Here is an 18,341-nt window from a genome sequence, read left to right on the forward strand (position 1 = left end):
ATGTCCCTACAAAGGATATGAACTCATCGTTTTTTATGGCTGCATAGTATTCCATGATGTATATGTGCCACATTTTCCTTGTCCAGTCTATCATCAATGGGCATTTGGATTGGTTCCAAGTCTTTGCTATTGTAAACAGTGCTGCAATGAACATACGTGTGCATGTGTCCTTATAATAGAATGATTTATAATCCTTTGGATATATAGTCAGTAATGGGATTGCTGGGTCAAATGGAATTTCTATTTCTAGGTCCTTAAGGAATCACCACACTGTCTTCCACAATGGTTGAACTAATTTACACTCCCACCAACAGTGTAAAAGTGCTCCTGTTTCTCCACAGCCTCTCCAGCATCCGTTGTCTCCAGATTTTTTAATGATCGCCATTCTCACTGGTGTGAGATGGTATCTCAATGTAGTTTTGATTTGCATTTCTCTAATGACCAGTGATAATGAGCATTTTTTCCTATGTTTGTTGGCCTCAAATATGTCTTCTTTCGAAAAGTGTCTGTTAATATCCTTCACCCACTTTTGAATGGGCTTGTTTGTTTTTTTCTTGTAAAACTGTTTTAGCTCTTTGTAGATTCTGGATATTAGTTCTTTGTCAGATGGGTAAATTGCAAAAAATTTTTTCCATTCTGTTGGTTGCTCATTCACTCTAATGACTGTTTCTTTTGCTGTATAGAAGCTCTGGAGTTTAATTAGGTCCTATTTGTCTATTTTGGCTTTTGTTGCCAATACTTTTGGTGTTTTAGTCATGAAGTCCTTGCCCATGCCTATGTCCTGAATGGTTTTGCCTAGGTTTTCTTCTAGGGTTTTTATGGTGTTAGGTCTTATGTTTAAATCTTTAATCCATCTGGAGATAATTTTAGTGTAAGGTGTCAGGAAGGGGCCCAGTTTCTGCTTTCTGCACATGGCTAGCCACTTTTCCCAACACCATTTATTAAACAGGAAATCCTTTCCCCTTTGCTTGTTTTTGTCAGGTTGGTCAAAGATCAGATGGTTGTAGATGGGTGGCATTGATTCTGAGGCCTCTGTTCTGTTCCATTGGTCAATATCCCTGTTTTGGTACCAGTACAATGCTGTTTTGATTACTGTAGCCTTGTAGTAGAGTTTGAAGTCAGGTATGTGGGTTATACTGGCTATGTGGGCTGTCTTTTGGTTCTATATGAAGTTTAAGGTGGTTTTTTCAGTTCTGTGAAGAGGGTCATAGGTAGCTTGATGGAGATAGCATTGAATCTATAAATTACTTTGAGCAGTATGGCCATTTTAACAATATTGATTCTTCCTAACCATGAGCATGGAATGTTTCTCCATCTGTTTGTGTCCCCTCTTATTTCCTTGAGCAGTGGTTTGTATTTGTCCTTGAAGAGGTCCTTTACATTCTTTGTTACTTGTATTCCTAGGTATTTTATTCTCTTTGTAGCAATTGTGAATGCAGTTTGTTCTTGATTTGGCTCTCTTTAAGTCTATTATTGGTGTATAGGAATGCTTGTGATTTTTGCACATTGATTTTGTATCTTGAGACTTTGTTGAAGTTGCTTAGCAGTTTCAGGTGATTTTGGGCTGAGATGATGGGTCTTCTAAATATACAATCATGTCATCTGCAAATAGAGACAATTTGACTTCCTCCTTTCCTAATTGAATACGCTTTATTTCTTTTTCTTGCCTGATTGCTCTGCCTAGAACTTCCAATACTATATTGAATAGGAATGATGAGAGATGACATCCTTGTCTAGTGCCAGATTTCAAAGGGAATGCTTCCAGTTTTTGCCCATTCAGTATGATATTCGCTGTGGGTTTGTCGTTAATAGCTTTTATTATTTTGAGATACATTCTGTCAATACCTAGTTTATTGAGAGTTTTTAGCATAAAAGGTTTATCAAAGGCCTTCTCTGCATCTATTGTGATAATCATGTGATTTTTGTCTTTGGTTCTGTTTATGTGGTGGATTACATTTATATACTTGAGTATATTGAACCAGCCTTGCATCCCCTGGATGAAGCCTACTTGTTCATGATAGATAAGCTTTTTGATGTGCTGTTGCAATCAGCTTGCTACTATTTTATTGAAGATTTTTGCATCGTTGTTCATCATGGATACTGGCCTGAAGTTTTCTTTTTCTGTTGAATCTGTGCTGTGTTTTGCTATGAGGATGATGTTGGTCTCATAAAATGATTTGGGAAGGGTTCCCTCTTTTTGGATTGTTTGGAATAGTTTCAGAAGAAGTGGTACCAGCTCCTTTTTGTATGTCTGGTAGAATTCAGCTGTGAACTGATCTGGACCTAGGCTTTTTTTGGTTGGTAGACTATTAATTGCTGCCTCAACTTCAGCCCTTGTTATTGGTCTATTCAGGGTTTCGACTTCTTCCTGGTTTAGGTTTGTGAGGATGCAAGTGTCCAGGAATTTATCCATTTCTTCCAGATTACTGGTTTATCTGCTTAGAGTTGTTTGTAGTAATCTCTGATGGTAGTTTGTATTTCTGTGTAATCTGTGGTGATATCCCCTTTATCGTTTTTATTGCATCTATTTGATTCTTCTCTCTTTTCTTTTTTATTAATATGGCTAGTGGTCAATTTTGTTGATCTTTTCAAAAGCCAAGCTCCTGGATTTATTGATTTTTTTTGAAGGGTTTTTTTGTGTCTCTGTCTCCTTCAGTTCTGCCCTGATCTTAGTTATTTCTTGTCTTCTGCTAGCTTTTGAGTTTTTTTGATCATGCTCCTCTAGCTCTTTCAATTTTCATGATAGTGTGTCAGTTTTAGACCTTTCCTTGCTTCTCACATGGGCATTTATTGCTATACATTTTTATCTAGACACTGCTTTAAATGTGTCCCGAGATTCTGGCATGTTGTGTCTTCATTCTTACTGGTTTTTAGGAACATTTTTATTTCTGCCTCCATTTCATTGTTTATCCAGTCAACATTCAAGAGCCAGTTGTTCAGTTTCTATGAAGTTGTGTGGTTCTGAGTTAGTTTCTTAGTCCTGAGTTCTATTTTGATTGCACTGTGGTCTGAGAGACTGTTATGATTTCCATTCTTTTGAATTTGCTGAGGAGTGATTTACTTCCAATTATGTGGTCAGTTTTAGAGTAGGTGTGATGTGGTGCTGAGAAGAATGTATATTCTGTGGATTTGGGGTGGAGAGTTCTGTGGATGTCTGTTAGGTTTGCTTGGTCCAGATCTGAGTTCAAGTCCTGGATATCCTTGTTAATTTTCTATCTTGTTGATCTGTCTAATACTGACAGTGGAGTGTTAAAGTCTCCCACTATTATTGTGTGGGAGTCTTAATCTCTTTGTAAGTCATTAAGAACTTGCTTTATGTATCTGGATGCTCCTGTATTGGGTGCATATATACTTAGGATTGTTAGCTCTTCTTGTTGCATTGATCCTTTTACCATTATGTAATGCCCTTCTTTGTCTCTTTTGATCTTTGTTGGTTTAAAGTCTATTTTATCAGAGACTAGGATTTTAACTCCTGCTTTTTTTGCTTTCCATTTGCTTGGTAAATCTTCCTCCATCCCCTTATTTTGAGCCTATGTGTGTCCTTGCATGTGAGATGGGTTTCCTGGATACAGCACACCAATGGGTTTTTACTTTTTATCCAATTTGCCAGTCTGTGTCTTTTGATTGGGGCATTTAGCCTGTTTACATTTAAGGTAAATATTATTATGTGTGAATTTGATCCTGCCATTTTGATGCTACCTGGATGTTTTGCCTGTTAGTTGACACATTTTCTACATTGTGTATATGCTGTTCACAATTTGGTACGTTTTGGAGTGGCTGGTACTGGTTGTTCCTTTCTATGTTTAGTACTTCTTTCAGGAGCTCTTGTAAGGCAGGCCTGGTGGTGATGAAATCTCTCAGCCATTGCTTGTTTGTAAAGGATTCTATTTCTCCTTTGCTTATGAAGCTTAGTTTGGCTAGATATGAAATTCTAGGTTGAAAGTCCTTTTCTTTAAGGATGTTGAATATTGGCCCCCACTCTCTTCTGGCTTGTAGGGTTTCTGCCGAGAGATCCACTGTGAATCTGATGGGCTTCCCTTTGTGGGTAACCTAGCTTTTCTCTCTGGCTGCCCTTAGCATTTTTTCCTTCATTTTAACCCTGACAATTATGTGCCTTGGGCTTGCTCTTCTTGAGGAATATCTTAGTGGTGTTCTCTGTATTTCCTTGACTTGAATGTTGGCCTGGCTTGCTAGGTTGGGGAAGTTCTCCTGGATAATATTCTGAAGAGTGTTTTCCAGCTTGGATTCATTCTCTCCATCACATTCAGATACGCTTATCAAACATAGATTAGGTCTTTTTACATAATCCCATATTTCTTGGAGGCTTCGTTCATTTCTTTTCACTCTTTTTTTCTCTAATTTTGCCTTCTCGTTTTGTTTCATTGAGTTAATCTTCAATCTCTGATATCCTTTCTTCTGCTTGGTCGATTCGGCTATTGAAACTTGTGTATGTGTTGTGAAGTTCTCATGTTGTGTTTTTCAGCTCCATCAAGTCATTTATATTCTTCTCTAAGCTCTTTATTCTTGTTAGCATTTTGTCAAACCTTTTTTCAAGGTTCTTAGTTTCTTTGCATTGGGTTAGAACGTGTTCTTTTAGCTCAGAGAAGTTTCTTATTACCCACTTTCTGAAGCCTGTTTCTGTCAATTCATCACACTCATTCTCCATCCAGCCTTGTTCCCTTGCCGGTGGAGAGTTGTGATCCCTTGGGGAGGAGAGGCGTTCTGGTTTTGGGTGTTTTCATCCATTTTGGGCTGCTTTCTTCCTATCTTTGTTGATTTATCTACCTGTGGTCTTTGTAGTTGGTGACTTTCAGATGGGATCTCTGAGTGGACATACTTTTTATTGATGTTGAAGTTATTTTTTTCTGTTTTTTAGTTTTCCTTCTAACAGTCAGGCCCCTCTGCTATAAGACTGCTGGTGGTCCACTCCAGACCCTGCTTGTATGGGGATGACCGGCAGCTGCAGAACAGTAAGGGTTGCTGCCAGTTTCCCCTTCCGTTATCTTTGTCCCAGAAGGATATCTGCCAGGTGTCAGCCTGAGCTCTCCTTTATGAGATGTCTCTTTGTATATACAGGGGTCAGGAAGCTACTTGAGGAGACAGTCTGTCTTTTATAGGAGCTCAAGTGCTGAGCTGGGAGCTCCATTGTTCCATTCAGAGCTGCTGGGTAGGTACATTTAGGTTTGCTGCAGTGGAACTCATAACTGCCTTTTTTCCTGGGTGCTCTGTCCTGGGAAGGTGGGGATTTATTTATAAGCTCCTGACATGCTGCTACCTTTTTTCAGAGATGCCCTGCCCAGCAAGGAGGTAGCCTAATGACAGTCTGCCAGCAGAGGCATTGCTGAGCTGCCATGGGCTCTGCCCAGCTGCTGTTTGAACTTCCTTGTGGTTTTGTTTACAGAGGCATAGTTAGAACTGCCTCAGTAATGGCCGTCTGCCTTGGTAATGGCAAATTGCCTTAGTAATGGCTGATTGCCTCAGTAATGGTGGACTGCATTGGTAATGGTGGACTGCCTCAGTAATGGTGGACACCCTTCCACACACTGAGTTGGACCGTCCAGTGTCCAGCTGCTTTTGCTATGAAACTCTCAATCCAGAGCATGTCAGATTGCTGGTCTTTGTTGGGGTGGGACCTGCCAAGCCAGATGTCCTAGCTCTCCATTTCTGCCCCCTTTTTTTCAGTTGAATGGGCAGCTCCGTCTCCCAGGCATTCCAGGCACCAGTTGAAATGGCTGCCCAGATTTTTGTGAGTTTTTGTGTGGAGACCTGCTGCGCTGGCTGAAACAGACATACTGGAAACTCATGGCACTTTTCAGCCCAGGAATCTCCTGGTCTGTGGGCAGTAAAAACTCATTTGGAAATGTGATGATCACTCACCCTCTGCGTTGTTCTTGCTGGGAACTGCACTTCAGAGTTGTTCCTGTTTGGCCATCTTCAGGCTGCCTACTCTTCCACCATATTGTTTTTTACAGTGGCTGCACCATTTTACATTTGCACCAAGAGTATAGAAGGATTCCAGTTTCTCTACTACCTTGCCAACACATATTATTTTGTTTTGTCTTGTTTTGTTATAGTAGCCATCCTAATGGGTATGTGGTAATATCTCATTGTGGTTTTTATTTGAATATCCTTAATGATTAACTAACTTTTCATATATGGCCTTTATTGTGTTGAAGCAGTTTCTTTTTATTCTTAGTGTATTGAGTGTTTTTTTCCTAAAGAGGTGATAAATTTTATCAAATACTTTTTCTGCATCAATGGAGATGATCATGGGTTATTTTTCCCTTCATTTTGTTTATGTGGTATTGATATGGTTTGGGTGTGTCCCCACCCAAATCTCAACTTGAATTGTATCTCCCAGAATTCCCACATGTTGTAGGAGGGATGGGGGGATAATTAAATCATAGAGGCCAGTCTTTCCCATGCTATTCTCATGATAGTGAATAAGTCTCATGAGATCTGATGGGGTGATCAGGAGTTTTCAGGTTTGCTTCTTCCTTGTTTTCTCTTGCCACCATCATGTAAGAAGTGGCTTTCACCTCCTGCCATGATTCTGAGGCCTCTGCAGCAATGTGAAACTGTAAGTCCAATTAAACCTCTTTTTCTTCTCAATCTTTGGTATGTCTTTGTCAACAGCTTGAAAACGGACTAATACAGCTATATAACATTGGCTGATTTTTACATTGAACTTCCTTGCATTCCTGGAATAAATTCCACGTGGTTGTGATATATAATCCTTCTAATGGGTTGTTGAATTCTGTTTGCTGGTATTTTGTTGATAATTTTTTTGTCAGTATTCATCAGGGATATTGGTTTTTCTAGTAGTGTATTTGTCTAGCTTTGATATCAGGGTAATGCTGACCTCATAGAATGAGTTCAGAAGTGTTTCTTCCTCTGCAATGTTTTGGAAGAGTTTGAGGAGGACTGCTGTTAATTGTTCTTCAGATGTTCTTCAAATTATATGCCATCACTGTCAAATGCTACCAAACATTTGAGCGTTCCTTTTTTGGGAGGTTTTTAATTACTGATTCAATCTTTTTACTAGTTATAGGCCTATTCAAATTTTTATTTATTCCTGATTCAGTCTTAGTAGTTTGTGTATTTCCAGGAATTTGTTTATTTTATCTATGTTATCCAATTTGCTGGCACACAGTTCTTCATATTACTCTCTTATAGTCTCTTTTATTTCTATAAAATCAGTAATATCCTCTTTCATTTTTTATTTTATTTATTTAAGTATACTCTCTTTTTTCTTAGTCAGTCCAGCTAAAGGTTTATGAATTTTGTTGATCATACTGAAGAACAAACTTGGTTCCATTGATTTTCTCTACTGTTTTTCTCTACTATGTTCATTTCTGCTTTAATCTGATTTTCTCTCTTCTGCTAGCTTTGGGTTTAGTTTGTTCTTTGTCTAGTTTCTTAATATTTTGATTTAGGTTGTTGATTTGGGACATTTACTTCTTTTTTTAAAAATTATATTTCCAAGTTTTGGGATACATGTGCAGAACATTCAGGGTTGTTACATAGGTAGATGGTGGTTTGCTCCACCCATCAACTCATCATCTAAGTTAGGTATTTGTCCTAATGCTACCCCTCCCCTTTTACCCCATCCCCTGACAGGCCCCAGTGTGTGGTGTTCCCCTCCCTGTGTCCATGTGTCCTCATTGTTCAGCTCCCACTTATGAGTGAGAACATGCAGTGTTTGTTTTCCTGTTCCTGTGTTAGCTTGCTGAGAATAATAGTTTCCAGCTTCATCCATGTCCCGGCAAAGAACATGAAATCATTCTGTATTATGGCTGCATAGTATTACATGGTGTGTATGTGCCACATTTTCTTTATTCATTCTATCATTGATGGGCATTTGGGTTGGTTCCAAGTCTTCGCTATTATGAATAGTGCTGCAATAAACATGTGTATATGTGTTTTTATAGTAGAGTGATTTATATTCCTTTGAGTATATACCCAGTAATGGGATTGCTGGGTCAAATGGTATTTCTAGTTCTAGATCCTTGAGGAATTGCCACACTGTCTTCCACAATGGTTGAACTAATTTGCACTTCCACCAGCAGTGTAAGAGCCTTTCTGTTTCTCTGCATCCTCTCCAGCATCTGTTGTGTCCTGATTTTTTAATGATTGCTGTTCTAACTGGTGTGAGCTGGTATCTCATTGTAGTTTTGATTTGCATTTCTCTAATGACCAAGGATGAGTTTATTTTCATGTTTGTTGGCCGCATGAATGTCTTCTTTTGAAAAGTGTCTGTTCATATTCTTCACCCACTCTTGATGGGGTTGTCTGTTTTTGCCTTGTAAATTTGTTTTGGTTCCTTGGAGATTTTGGATATTAGCCCTTTGTCAGGTGGATAGATTTCAAAACTTTTCTCCCATTCTGTAGGTTGCCTGTTCACTCTGATGATAGTTTCTTTTGCTTTGCAGAAGCTCTTTAATTAAATTTCATTTGTCAATTTTGGCTTTTGTTGCAATTACTTTTGGTGTTTTAGTCATGAAGTCTTTGCCCATGCCTATGTCCTGAATGGTATTGCCTAGGTTTTCTTATAGGGTTTTTTATGGTTTTAAATCTTTTTTTTTTAAAAATCTTCAATTCTGAATTGTATTGTGTAGGTTTTCTTCTAGGGTTTTTATGGTTTTAGGTCTTACATTTAAATATTTAATTCATCTTGAGTTAATTTTTGTGTAAGGAGTAAGAAAGAGGTCCAGTGTCAGTTTTCTGCATATGGCTGGCCAGTTTTCCCAACACCATTTGTTAAACAGGGAATCCTTTCCCCATTGCTTGTTTTTGTCAGGTTTGTTAAAGAGCAGATGGTTATAGATGTGCGATGTTATTTCTGAGGCCTCTGTTCTGTTCCATTGGTTCATATATCTGTTTTGGTACCAGTATCATGCTGTTTTGGTTACTGTAGCCTTGTAGTATAGTTTGAAGTCAGGTAGTATGATAACTCCAGCTTTGTTCTTTTTGCTTAGTATTGTCTTGGCTATATGGGCTCTTTTTTGGTTCCATATAAAATTTAAAGTAGTTTTTTCTAATTCTGTGAGGAAAGTCAGTGGTAGCTTCTTGGGAATAGCATTGAATCTGTAAATTACTTTGGGCAGTCTGGCCATTTCCATGATATTGATTCTTCCTATCCATGAGCATGGAATGTTTTTCCATTTGTTTGTGTCCTCTCATATTTGCTTGAGCAGTGGTTTGTAGTTCTCCTTGAAGAGGTCCTTCACATCCCTTGTAAGTTGTATTCCTAGGTATTTTATTCTATGTGTAGCAGTTGTGAATGGGAGTTCACTGATGATTTGGCTCTCTGTCTAGTATTGGTGGTTTACAGGAATGCTTGTGATTTTTGCACATTGATTGTGTACCCTGAAACTTTGCTGAAGTTGCTTATCAGCTTAAGGAGTTTTTGGGCTGAGATGATAAGGTTTTCTAAATATACAATTATGTCACCTGCAAACAGAGAAAATTTGGCTTCCTCTCTTCCTATTTGAGTACACTTTATTTTCTTTCTCTTGCCTGATTGCCCTAGCCAGAACTTCCAGTACTGGCCAGTATTCCAGTTGAATAGGAGTGGTGAGAGAGCTCATTCTCGTCTTGTGCTGGTTTTCAAAGGGAATTCTTCCAGCATTTGCCCATTCAGTATGATATTGGACATGAGTTTGTCATAAATAGTTCTTTTTGTTTTGAGATATGTTCCCTCAATACCTAGTTTATTGAGCATTTTTAGCATGAAATGGTGTTGAATTTTATTGAAGACCTTTTCTGTATCTATTGAGACAATTGTGTGGTTTTTGTCATTTGTTCTGTTTATGTGATAGATTATGTTTATTGATTTGTGTATGTTGAGCCAGCCTTGCATCCCAGGGATGAAGCCGACCTGATTCTAGTAGATAAGCTTTTTGATGTGCTGCTGGATTTAGCTTGCCAGTATTTTATTGAGGATTTTCACATTGATGTTCATCAGGGATATTGGCCTGAAATTTTCTTATTTTGTTGTGTCTTTGTTAGGTTTTAGTATCAGAATGATGCTGGCCTCATAAAATGAGTTAGGGAGGAGTCCTTTTTCTATTGTTTGGAATAGTTTCAGAGGGAATTATACCAGCTTCTCTTTGTACTTCTGGTAGAATTCAGCTGTGAATCTGTCTGGACCTGCGCTTTTTTTGGTTTGTTTGCTTGGTAGGCTATTAATGACTGTCTCAATTTCAGAACTTGTTATTGGTCTATTCAGGGATTTACTTCTGCCTGCTTTAGTCTTGGAGGGTATATGTGTTCAGGAATTTATCCATTTTTTTTTTCCAGATTTTCTAGTTTATTTGCATAGAGGTGTTTATAGTATTCTCTGATGGTAGTTTGCATTTCTGTGGGATCAGTGATGATATCCCTTTTATCATTTTTTATTGTGTCTATTTGATTCTTCTCTCTTTTCTTCTGTATTAGTCTGGCTAGCGGTCTATCTATTTTGCTAATCTTTTTGAAACACCCATTCCTGGATTCATTGATTTTTGAAGCATTTATTTTTTATGTCTCTGTCTCCTTCAGTTCTGCTCTGACCTTAGTTATTTCTTGTCTTCTGCTAGCTTTTGAATTTGTTTGCTCTTGCTTCTCTAGTTCTTTTAATTGTGATGTTAGCGTATTGATTTTAGATCTTTCCCAGTTTCTCATATGGGCATTTAGTGCTGTAAATTTCCCCCAAACACTGCCTCAGCTGTCTCCTAGAGATCCTGGTACATTGTATCTTTGTTCTCATTGGTTTCAAATAACTTATTTATTTCTGCCTTAATTTTGCTATTTACCCGGTAGTCATTCAGTAGCAATTTGTTCAGTTTCCATGTAGTTGTGCAGTTTTGAGAGTTTCTTAATTTTGAGTTCTAATTTGATTGCACTGTGGTCTGAGAAACTGTTATGATTTCTGTTGTTTTACGTTTGCTGAGGAGTGTTTTACTTCCAATTATGTAGTTGATTTTATAATAAGTGCCATGTGGTGCTGAGAAGAATGTATATTCTGTTGACTTGTGATAGAGAGTTCTGTAGATGTCTGTTAACTCTGCTTGGTCCAGAGCTAGGTTCAAGACCTAAATATTCTTGTTAATTTTCTGTCTTGTTGATCTGTCTAATATTGACAGTGGGTTGTTAAAGTCTCTCATTATTATTGTGTGGGAGTGTAAGTCTCTTTGTAGGTCTCTAAGAACTTGCTTTATGAATCTTGGTGCTCCTGTGTTGTGAGCATGTATATTTAGGATAGTTAGCTCTTCTTGTTGCATTGATCTCTCTACCATTATGTAATGCCATTCTTTGTCTTTTTTGATCTTTGTTGGTTTCAAGTCTGTTTTATCAGAGAGTAGGATTGCAACCCCTGCTTTTTTTTGCATTCCATTTGCTTGATAAATACTCCTTCATCCCTTTATTTTGAGCCTGTGTGTGTGTGTCTTTGCACATGAGATGGGTCTCCTGAATACAGCACACCAATAGGTCTTGACTCTTTATCCTATTTGCCAGTCTGTTTCTTTTAATTGGGTCATTTAACTTATTTACACTTAAGGTTAATATGTGTCTTTTAATTGGGGAATTTAGTCCATTTACATTTAAGGTTAATATTGCTATGTCTGAATTTGTTTCTCTCATCATGATGCTAGCTGGTTATTTTGCACATTAGTTAATACAGTTTCTTCATAGTGTCATTGTTGTGTATATTTTGGTATGTTTTTGCAGTGGCTAGTACTAGTTTTTCCTTTCCATATTTAGTGCTTCCTTCAGGAGCTCTTGTAAGTCAGGCCTGGTGGTGACCAAATCCCTCAGCATTTGCTTGTCTGTAAAGGATTTTATTTCTCCTTCACTTATGAAGCTTAGTTTGGCTGGATATGAAATTCTGGGTTGAAAATTCTTTTTTAAAGAATGTTAAATATTGGCCCCCACTCTCTCTGGCTTGTAGAATTTCTGCAGAGAGATCTGCTATTAGTCTGATGGGCTTCCCTTTTTGGGTAACCTGACCTTTCTGTCTAGCTGCCGTTAACATTTTTGTGTGTGTGTTTCAGCCTTGGTGAATCTGACAATTATGTCTTGGGTTTGCTCTTAAGGATGATCTTTGTGATGTTCTCTGTATTTGCCGAATTTGAATGTTGGCCTGTTTTGCTATGTTGGGGAAGTTCTCCTGGATAATATTGTGAAGTATGTTTTCCAACTTGGTTCCATTCTCCCTGTCACTTTCAGATACACCAATCAAACATAGGTTTGGTCTTTTCACATAGTCTCATATTTCTTGGAGGCTTTGTTCATTCCTTTTCATTCTTTTTCTTCTAATCTTGTCTTTATGCTATATTTTATTAAGTTAATCTTCAATCTCTGATATCCTTTCTTCCCCTTGATCGATTTGGCTGTTGATACTGGTGTATGCTTCATGAAATTCTCGTGTTGAGTTTTTCAGCTCCATCACGTCATTTATGTTCTTCTCTGAACTGGTTATTCTAGTTAGGAGTTCCTGTAGCCTTTTATCAAGGTTCTTAGCTTCCTTTCATTGAGTTAGAACATGCTGCTTTTGTTCTAAGGAGTTTGTTATTACCCACCTTCTGTCATTTCATCAAACTCATTCTCCATCCTATTTTGTTCCCTTGCTGGCAAGGAGTTGTGATCTTTTTGGGGAGAAGAGGCATTCTGGTTTCAGAATTTTCAGCCTTTTGTGCTGGTTTCCCTTCATTTTTGTGGATTTATCTACCTTTGATCTTTGATTCTGAGCACCTTAGGATGGGGTATTGCATGGGCGTCCTTTTTGTTGATATTGATTTTATTGCTTTCTGTTTGACTAATGTGTTCAAGGAATATCAAGAAAGTTAGAGTTTCTGAAATACTGTGAGCAAAAAGGAAAGTGATAGAAGATAAAGTCAGAGATATTGGACCAGATTATGTTAGGCCTCATAGACCCCTGAAAGGACTTAGGATTTCACTCTGATTTGGGCATCTGTTGGAGAGTTTTGAGCAAAGGAGTGACATGATCTGAATTATTCTTGCTGCTCTGTTGAGAATAGAATATAAGGGTCAAGGACAAAAGCAAAGAGATGTGATAAAAGGCCATTACAGTAATCCAGATGAGATGATGGAGGCTTAGACCAAGGTGGTAATGGGGAGAGGTGGGAAGAAGTGGCCAGATTCTGGATGCATTTTGAAGATAGAACCAACAGGATTTGCTAACAGACTGGGTATTGCTTAGGAGAAAGAAAAGAGAAACATCAAGGACGATTCCAAGTTTTTTGGTTTGAGAAATTGGAAGAATAAGATTTTCATTACTAAAGAATGTTATTAAAGAAGTTGGAGATCAGTTCATATGTCTTCTTAATAAGGCATATGAAAGAAATTTAAGAACTTGCTTTGTTAGTGTTTTCGTTTGTATCTAATGAGAGCTGCAAGTTGTGAAACTGATTGCATTGGCTGCTAGAAAATGAAGAGCATTTGTATCCTCCCTAGCAAAGGTATAGCTATCTAAAATTCATATGTTTTTTAATATTGACTTCATTCACATTTGGACTTTCTCTTTTTTCACTACTTCTAATTTATTCTCTTATATGTTATATATCCTTATATACTTCCTGAAAACCTTTTTAGGACAGGCAGGATCTGATTTAATAAAATAAAAGTAAGCTGATTGATCAGGTCGTTTGTGAGCCCATGTAGCAGAAAGGAGGATATGATGGCAGAGGATGGAGGTTGATGCAGGGAAGTCTTTCTTATGGAAGTTACAGTTTCCCATAGGTAAAATCAATCTGGATCTCTATTTTTAAAGGGAATAGGAGTTTAGTTGAGCTAATGTCTTAGATGGTGAAACTCAGAAAGCAATAGGTTGAAGGGAATTCAGGGGCAAAAATGAAGCATAGGATTCAAATAGGATATATCCAAAAAAAAGAGAAGAGTTTATAAAAGTAAGTTGATTGCATTGTTTGCTGGCAAAAATGAAATGTGGACAATAGTATTAATTTTTTAAAACCAAGTTAAAATTAAAATTTAGAACATCATCTTGAACTATAAATATGTGTTTGTGTGAGTTTACACACACTCACAATTTTGAATGCCTGCTGAGTTCCTACAACTCTGTATATCATCCATTCAGCAACATTCAGTGAATAGTGCTGCTCTAGGCACTTGGTACATCAGTTGATGAGCCTACATCAGGGAGCTTGCATTCTAATGGGGAGGACACTGACAAACAGCACATGTAGTAGATCAGTAAGTTATACAGTATGTTAGAAGGTAATATATGCTATGGGAAAAAAGAACCTCAAGTGCGATGAGGAAGGTTAGAGATGAAGGGGATGTGGGGATTGCGGTATTAAATAGAATGGTCTGGATGGGCCACATTGAGAAAATGAAATTGGAGCAGAGATTTGAAGGAGGTGAGGTCGTGAGTTATGTGGTTGTCTAAGGGAACAACATTTCATTAGAGGGAACAGCAAGTAGAGGTTCTGACATAGGCATGTTCTTAGAGTATTGAAGAAGCAGCTGGGTGAACTGTGTGGATTTGAATGAGTGAGAAGAGTGGTAGGAAATGAGATCAAAGAGGTAATGGGATTGGGGGCAAATTGCACGGGGATTTGTAGACTGCTTTAGGACTTGAGCTTTTCCTGAGTGAAAGTGGATGCCACTGTAGTTTCAAGCATAAGAGGAACATGATTTGACTTACATTTTAAAAGCATTGCTCTGACTACTATAGATAACCTTCAAAGGAGTTGATGATTATTTCTGCGATTTTAGGTATATTACAGCTAATACTGACACAGAAGAACAGAGTTTTCCAGTCCCTAAGGCATTTAACACACATGTAGAGGAATTAAATTTAGATGTCCTTCTTCAGAAGGTAGATCATTTGCGTATGAGTGAGTCTGGCAAGTCGGAGAGTTTTGAACTACTTTGTGACCACAAAGAAAAGGTAAGAGACATGACAATAGCACTTTGTATAGTTTAAATTTTTTATTTAACACACCGTCTCATTCAGTTATGACTATGATAATTGTGTCATGGTTCACACAAGCTAAATGATTGATGTAAAATTTCTCTATATAATGACTAAAATTTTTAAAACTTTATTTTTCATTTAAAATGACTAAAACTTTTAAAAAGTAAATGTAAAAGTTTATTAGACTCTAAGGTCATAAAAATGAGAACCAGAGCTATAATTATGCAGATTTACTTTTATTAATTTGTATATTTAATAAATACTTTGAGACAGATAAGGGCATTTCAAGCTATTTCTACCAATGGTCATTTGTTAATTTTGCAGTGTTTAATGTTAGGCCTGAACAAGAAAAGAAAAGCCTGTCCAGTGCTCTCACCACCACCACTAAAACATTAAAAGAGTTTGCAGTGTCCCGAGGAGAAATAAATCTTTCTTTGTCTGAGGATTTAGCAATTCTAAACACATTATCTAAACTTGATAGATCTTCAGGATTATATTTAGGTAATTTAAGTAAAAACAGTTACTGCTCTTTTGAGTATATGCATTTCAACTTACAGATATTAACTGGGATGCTCATTATATTGATAATAGATAATTTGGAAAGGAAAAGAAGAAACAGATGCCACAGCCCAGGAAGAATTTCTAGATTTTGGTACCTATCAAATATCTCCTCTGCATAGATGGAGCTAGTGTCTATATAATATTAATTGGTTTTAAGATCCAAATGTAACACTATATTAGGTCATATTTATTAGCCATGAGTATTTGGATTCCAAAATGTTTCACACTGAAATATGCATATACGTAGATTCAAGAATCTGTAAATACCAGTTTACCTGCCTAAGTTTTTAAAAATTTGCAGTAGAAAACAAGAGTAGACTAGGGGAGGGATAGCAGGGGACTGGGGAGGTTGGGGAGGGATAACATTAAGAGAAATACCTAATGTAGGTGACGGGGGTGGAGGCAGCAAACTACTGTGGCATGTGTATACCTATGCAACAATCCTGCAAAATCTTCACATGTACCCCAGAACTTAAAGTAAAAAAAAGAAAACAAGAATAGAATAGATGAGTTACCAAGTTAATTTAACCAGCAACTCTATCTTTTCTTTTCAGTTTAGAGATGAAATAGAATTTATGTGGCGATTTGCTCGTGCTTATGGAGACATGTATGAACTATCTACAGACACACAAGAAAAGAAACATTATGCTAATATTGGTAAGCATTTTATAAAGATAATTCTCAAGTAGCCATTAAGACCTATACTAAATCACTAGTGAATTTTAACTAAGGCTAAATTATCTTAGCTAAAACCAATATATTTAATCTATTTTAATATATTCTGATACAAAAAAAATTCACAGAACAGAATGACATTTTAGGACTAAAGTATATGTTCTTCAAAAATATTTGAGTATATTAGAATAGGAAACTGAAAACACTCACATTTCATCTTTTAACTTTATAAAACATAGACAAGAAATGTAGTGGCAGTGTTTGAGAAATAATAACAGGTAGAGGACAAGTGTCTTCAGCAGTTGTCAACCACAGTTAAAGTAACACATCTTACTTCCCGTAATGTAGAACTCCAGGGACCGCAAAGAATACACTCTCAGACTTTTCTTTTCCAAATGTAACTTGATGAAACAAGATTAACCTTGTTAAAAACCTTGTTTGATAATTGTCTAAGCTGAATGATGATTACGTGGTGGTTCACTATTCTGTCGTCTTACCTTTTTGTATGTTTTTGAAATTTTTCGTCACAACAAGAACAACTAAATAGACAGAATGTCAAATTGTTATTTTTGTATCTCACCTGGACTTTCACTGAATGTCAAATGTGTTCTTGCAAAGCCCCTACCTGCCATCTCTCTGAATGTCAGTATAGTACTTTGACATCAAAATCCTTTTAATTCTTCACTTATTCCAAAGGCTTCTCTTTTCCAGTCTTTTCTTCTGGAAAAGATAGCAAGAGGAAGACACAGCAAGAAAGATTTCTTCCCAGTCTAGTTCTCTGTAATTTTTATTTCCATGTAGAAAGTTTTACCAAATTCCTTGTAATTATATTTTTTCCACTTGGAGGTTTATTTGCCGAATGACCTCTGTGCTTTAGTTCCCCCCAGTGGGAGGAGGATGAGAGGACATCCCCCTCTTGTTGGCATATTCATCATCAGCTTTGTGGAGTTTTTCTGTAGCAATCCAGTTTGAAGACCATATACAAAACAGAATTCTCGAGAAGAGAAGTGTTAATTTCAAGGTAAATAAAAACGTAACAAAAGAGAACAAGGGGATTTATTTTCATATCTACTGAGAAAATCAAAGTGTATCTGTGTAAACTGTTCCAACATTCACCAATATTAAATACATTTTTTTCATAAGTACCTGCCCTACCCTGGGTATTATGTGCTAAGGTAAGAATAAGATAGCAAAATAAACATGTTTTCAGACTACAGGGGAATTTATGGCTTTATAGGGGAGGCAGCACCATTCAATTAATCATACATATACAAAAACAAATGGAAATAAGTTCTTACTAAAGAAGAGTACAGAGGCCGGACACAGGGGTTTATGCCTGTAATCCCAGCACTTTGGGAGGCCAAAGCAGCTAGATGATTTGTGCTCAGGAGTCCGAGACTAGCCTGGGCAACATAGGGAGACCTTGTCTCTGCTAAAAATAACACATGACTAAGGTAGGAGGATTGTTTGAGTCCAAAAGATCAAGCCTGCAGTGAGCTATGATCCCACCACTGCACTCCAGCATGGGTAACAGCGCGAGACCCTGTCTCAGATAGACAGACAGACAGACAGACAGATCAGGTCGTTTGTGAGCCCATGTAGCGGAAAGGAGGATATGATGGCAGAGGATGGAGGTTGATGCAGGGAAGTCTTTCTTATGGAAGTTACAGTTTCCCATAGGTAAAATCAATCTGGATCTCTATTTTTAAAGGGAATAGGAGTTTAATTGAGCTAATGTCTTAGATGGTGAAACTCAGAAAGCAATAGGTTGAAGGGAATTCAGGGGCAAAAATGAAGCATAGGATTCAAATAGGATATATCCAAAAAAAAGAGAAGAGTTTATAGTGCCAAGGAGAAAGGAGTTGAAAAAGGCTCAGATGTGTTCATTCAGATATTGAAATAAATGTAAAAGAATTCCTTTAATTTATCCATTTAAGAAATATTTATTCAAAATTATTTTGTCGAGCAACAGTGTGAAAATGGAGGGTGGTGGGCAGGGGAGGAGGGAGAGGAGAGGCATAAGTATGATGAAGGCTGTGTAACCCTAAGGAACTACTCTATGGAAAAGTTAATAAAGGGGCAGCCAATTATATTCAGTATATAAGGTGTAAGTGCTTAGTAATGGTAATGACACTGGAGCTGAGAGCAAGGCAGGGGCTCAGAC

At 37.4% G+C, this 18,341-nt stretch overlaps 1 protein-coding gene across 6 annotated transcripts in view; it reads left to right on the plus strand.

The window, feature by feature from the left end:
* The window catches only part of LOC116524180 (regulator of microtubule dynamics protein 2), a 70,901-nt gene that overhangs the window by 22,029 nt on the left and 30,531 nt on the right, over positions 1 to 18,341 (plus strand). For all 6 annotated transcript variants that reach the window (XM_032239341.1, XM_032239342.1, XM_032239343.1 and 3 more), the window contains exons 3-4: positions 14,740 to 14,914; positions 16,057 to 16,159. In XM_032239341.1, coding sequence (XP_032095232.1) covers positions 14,740 to 14,914; positions 16,057 to 16,159 — 278 coding nt within the window. The remainder of the gene's footprint in view (positions 1 to 14,739; positions 14,915 to 16,056; positions 16,160 to 18,341) is intronic.

Source organism: Sapajus apella, unplaced genomic scaffold, assembly GCF_009761245.1.
Source record: "Sapajus apella isolate SASKATOON/1434 unplaced genomic scaffold, GSC_monkey_1.0 scaffold44, whole genome shotgun sequence".
Classification (NCBI taxonomy): Eukaryota; Metazoa; Chordata; class Mammalia; order Primates; family Cebidae; genus Sapajus; species Sapajus apella.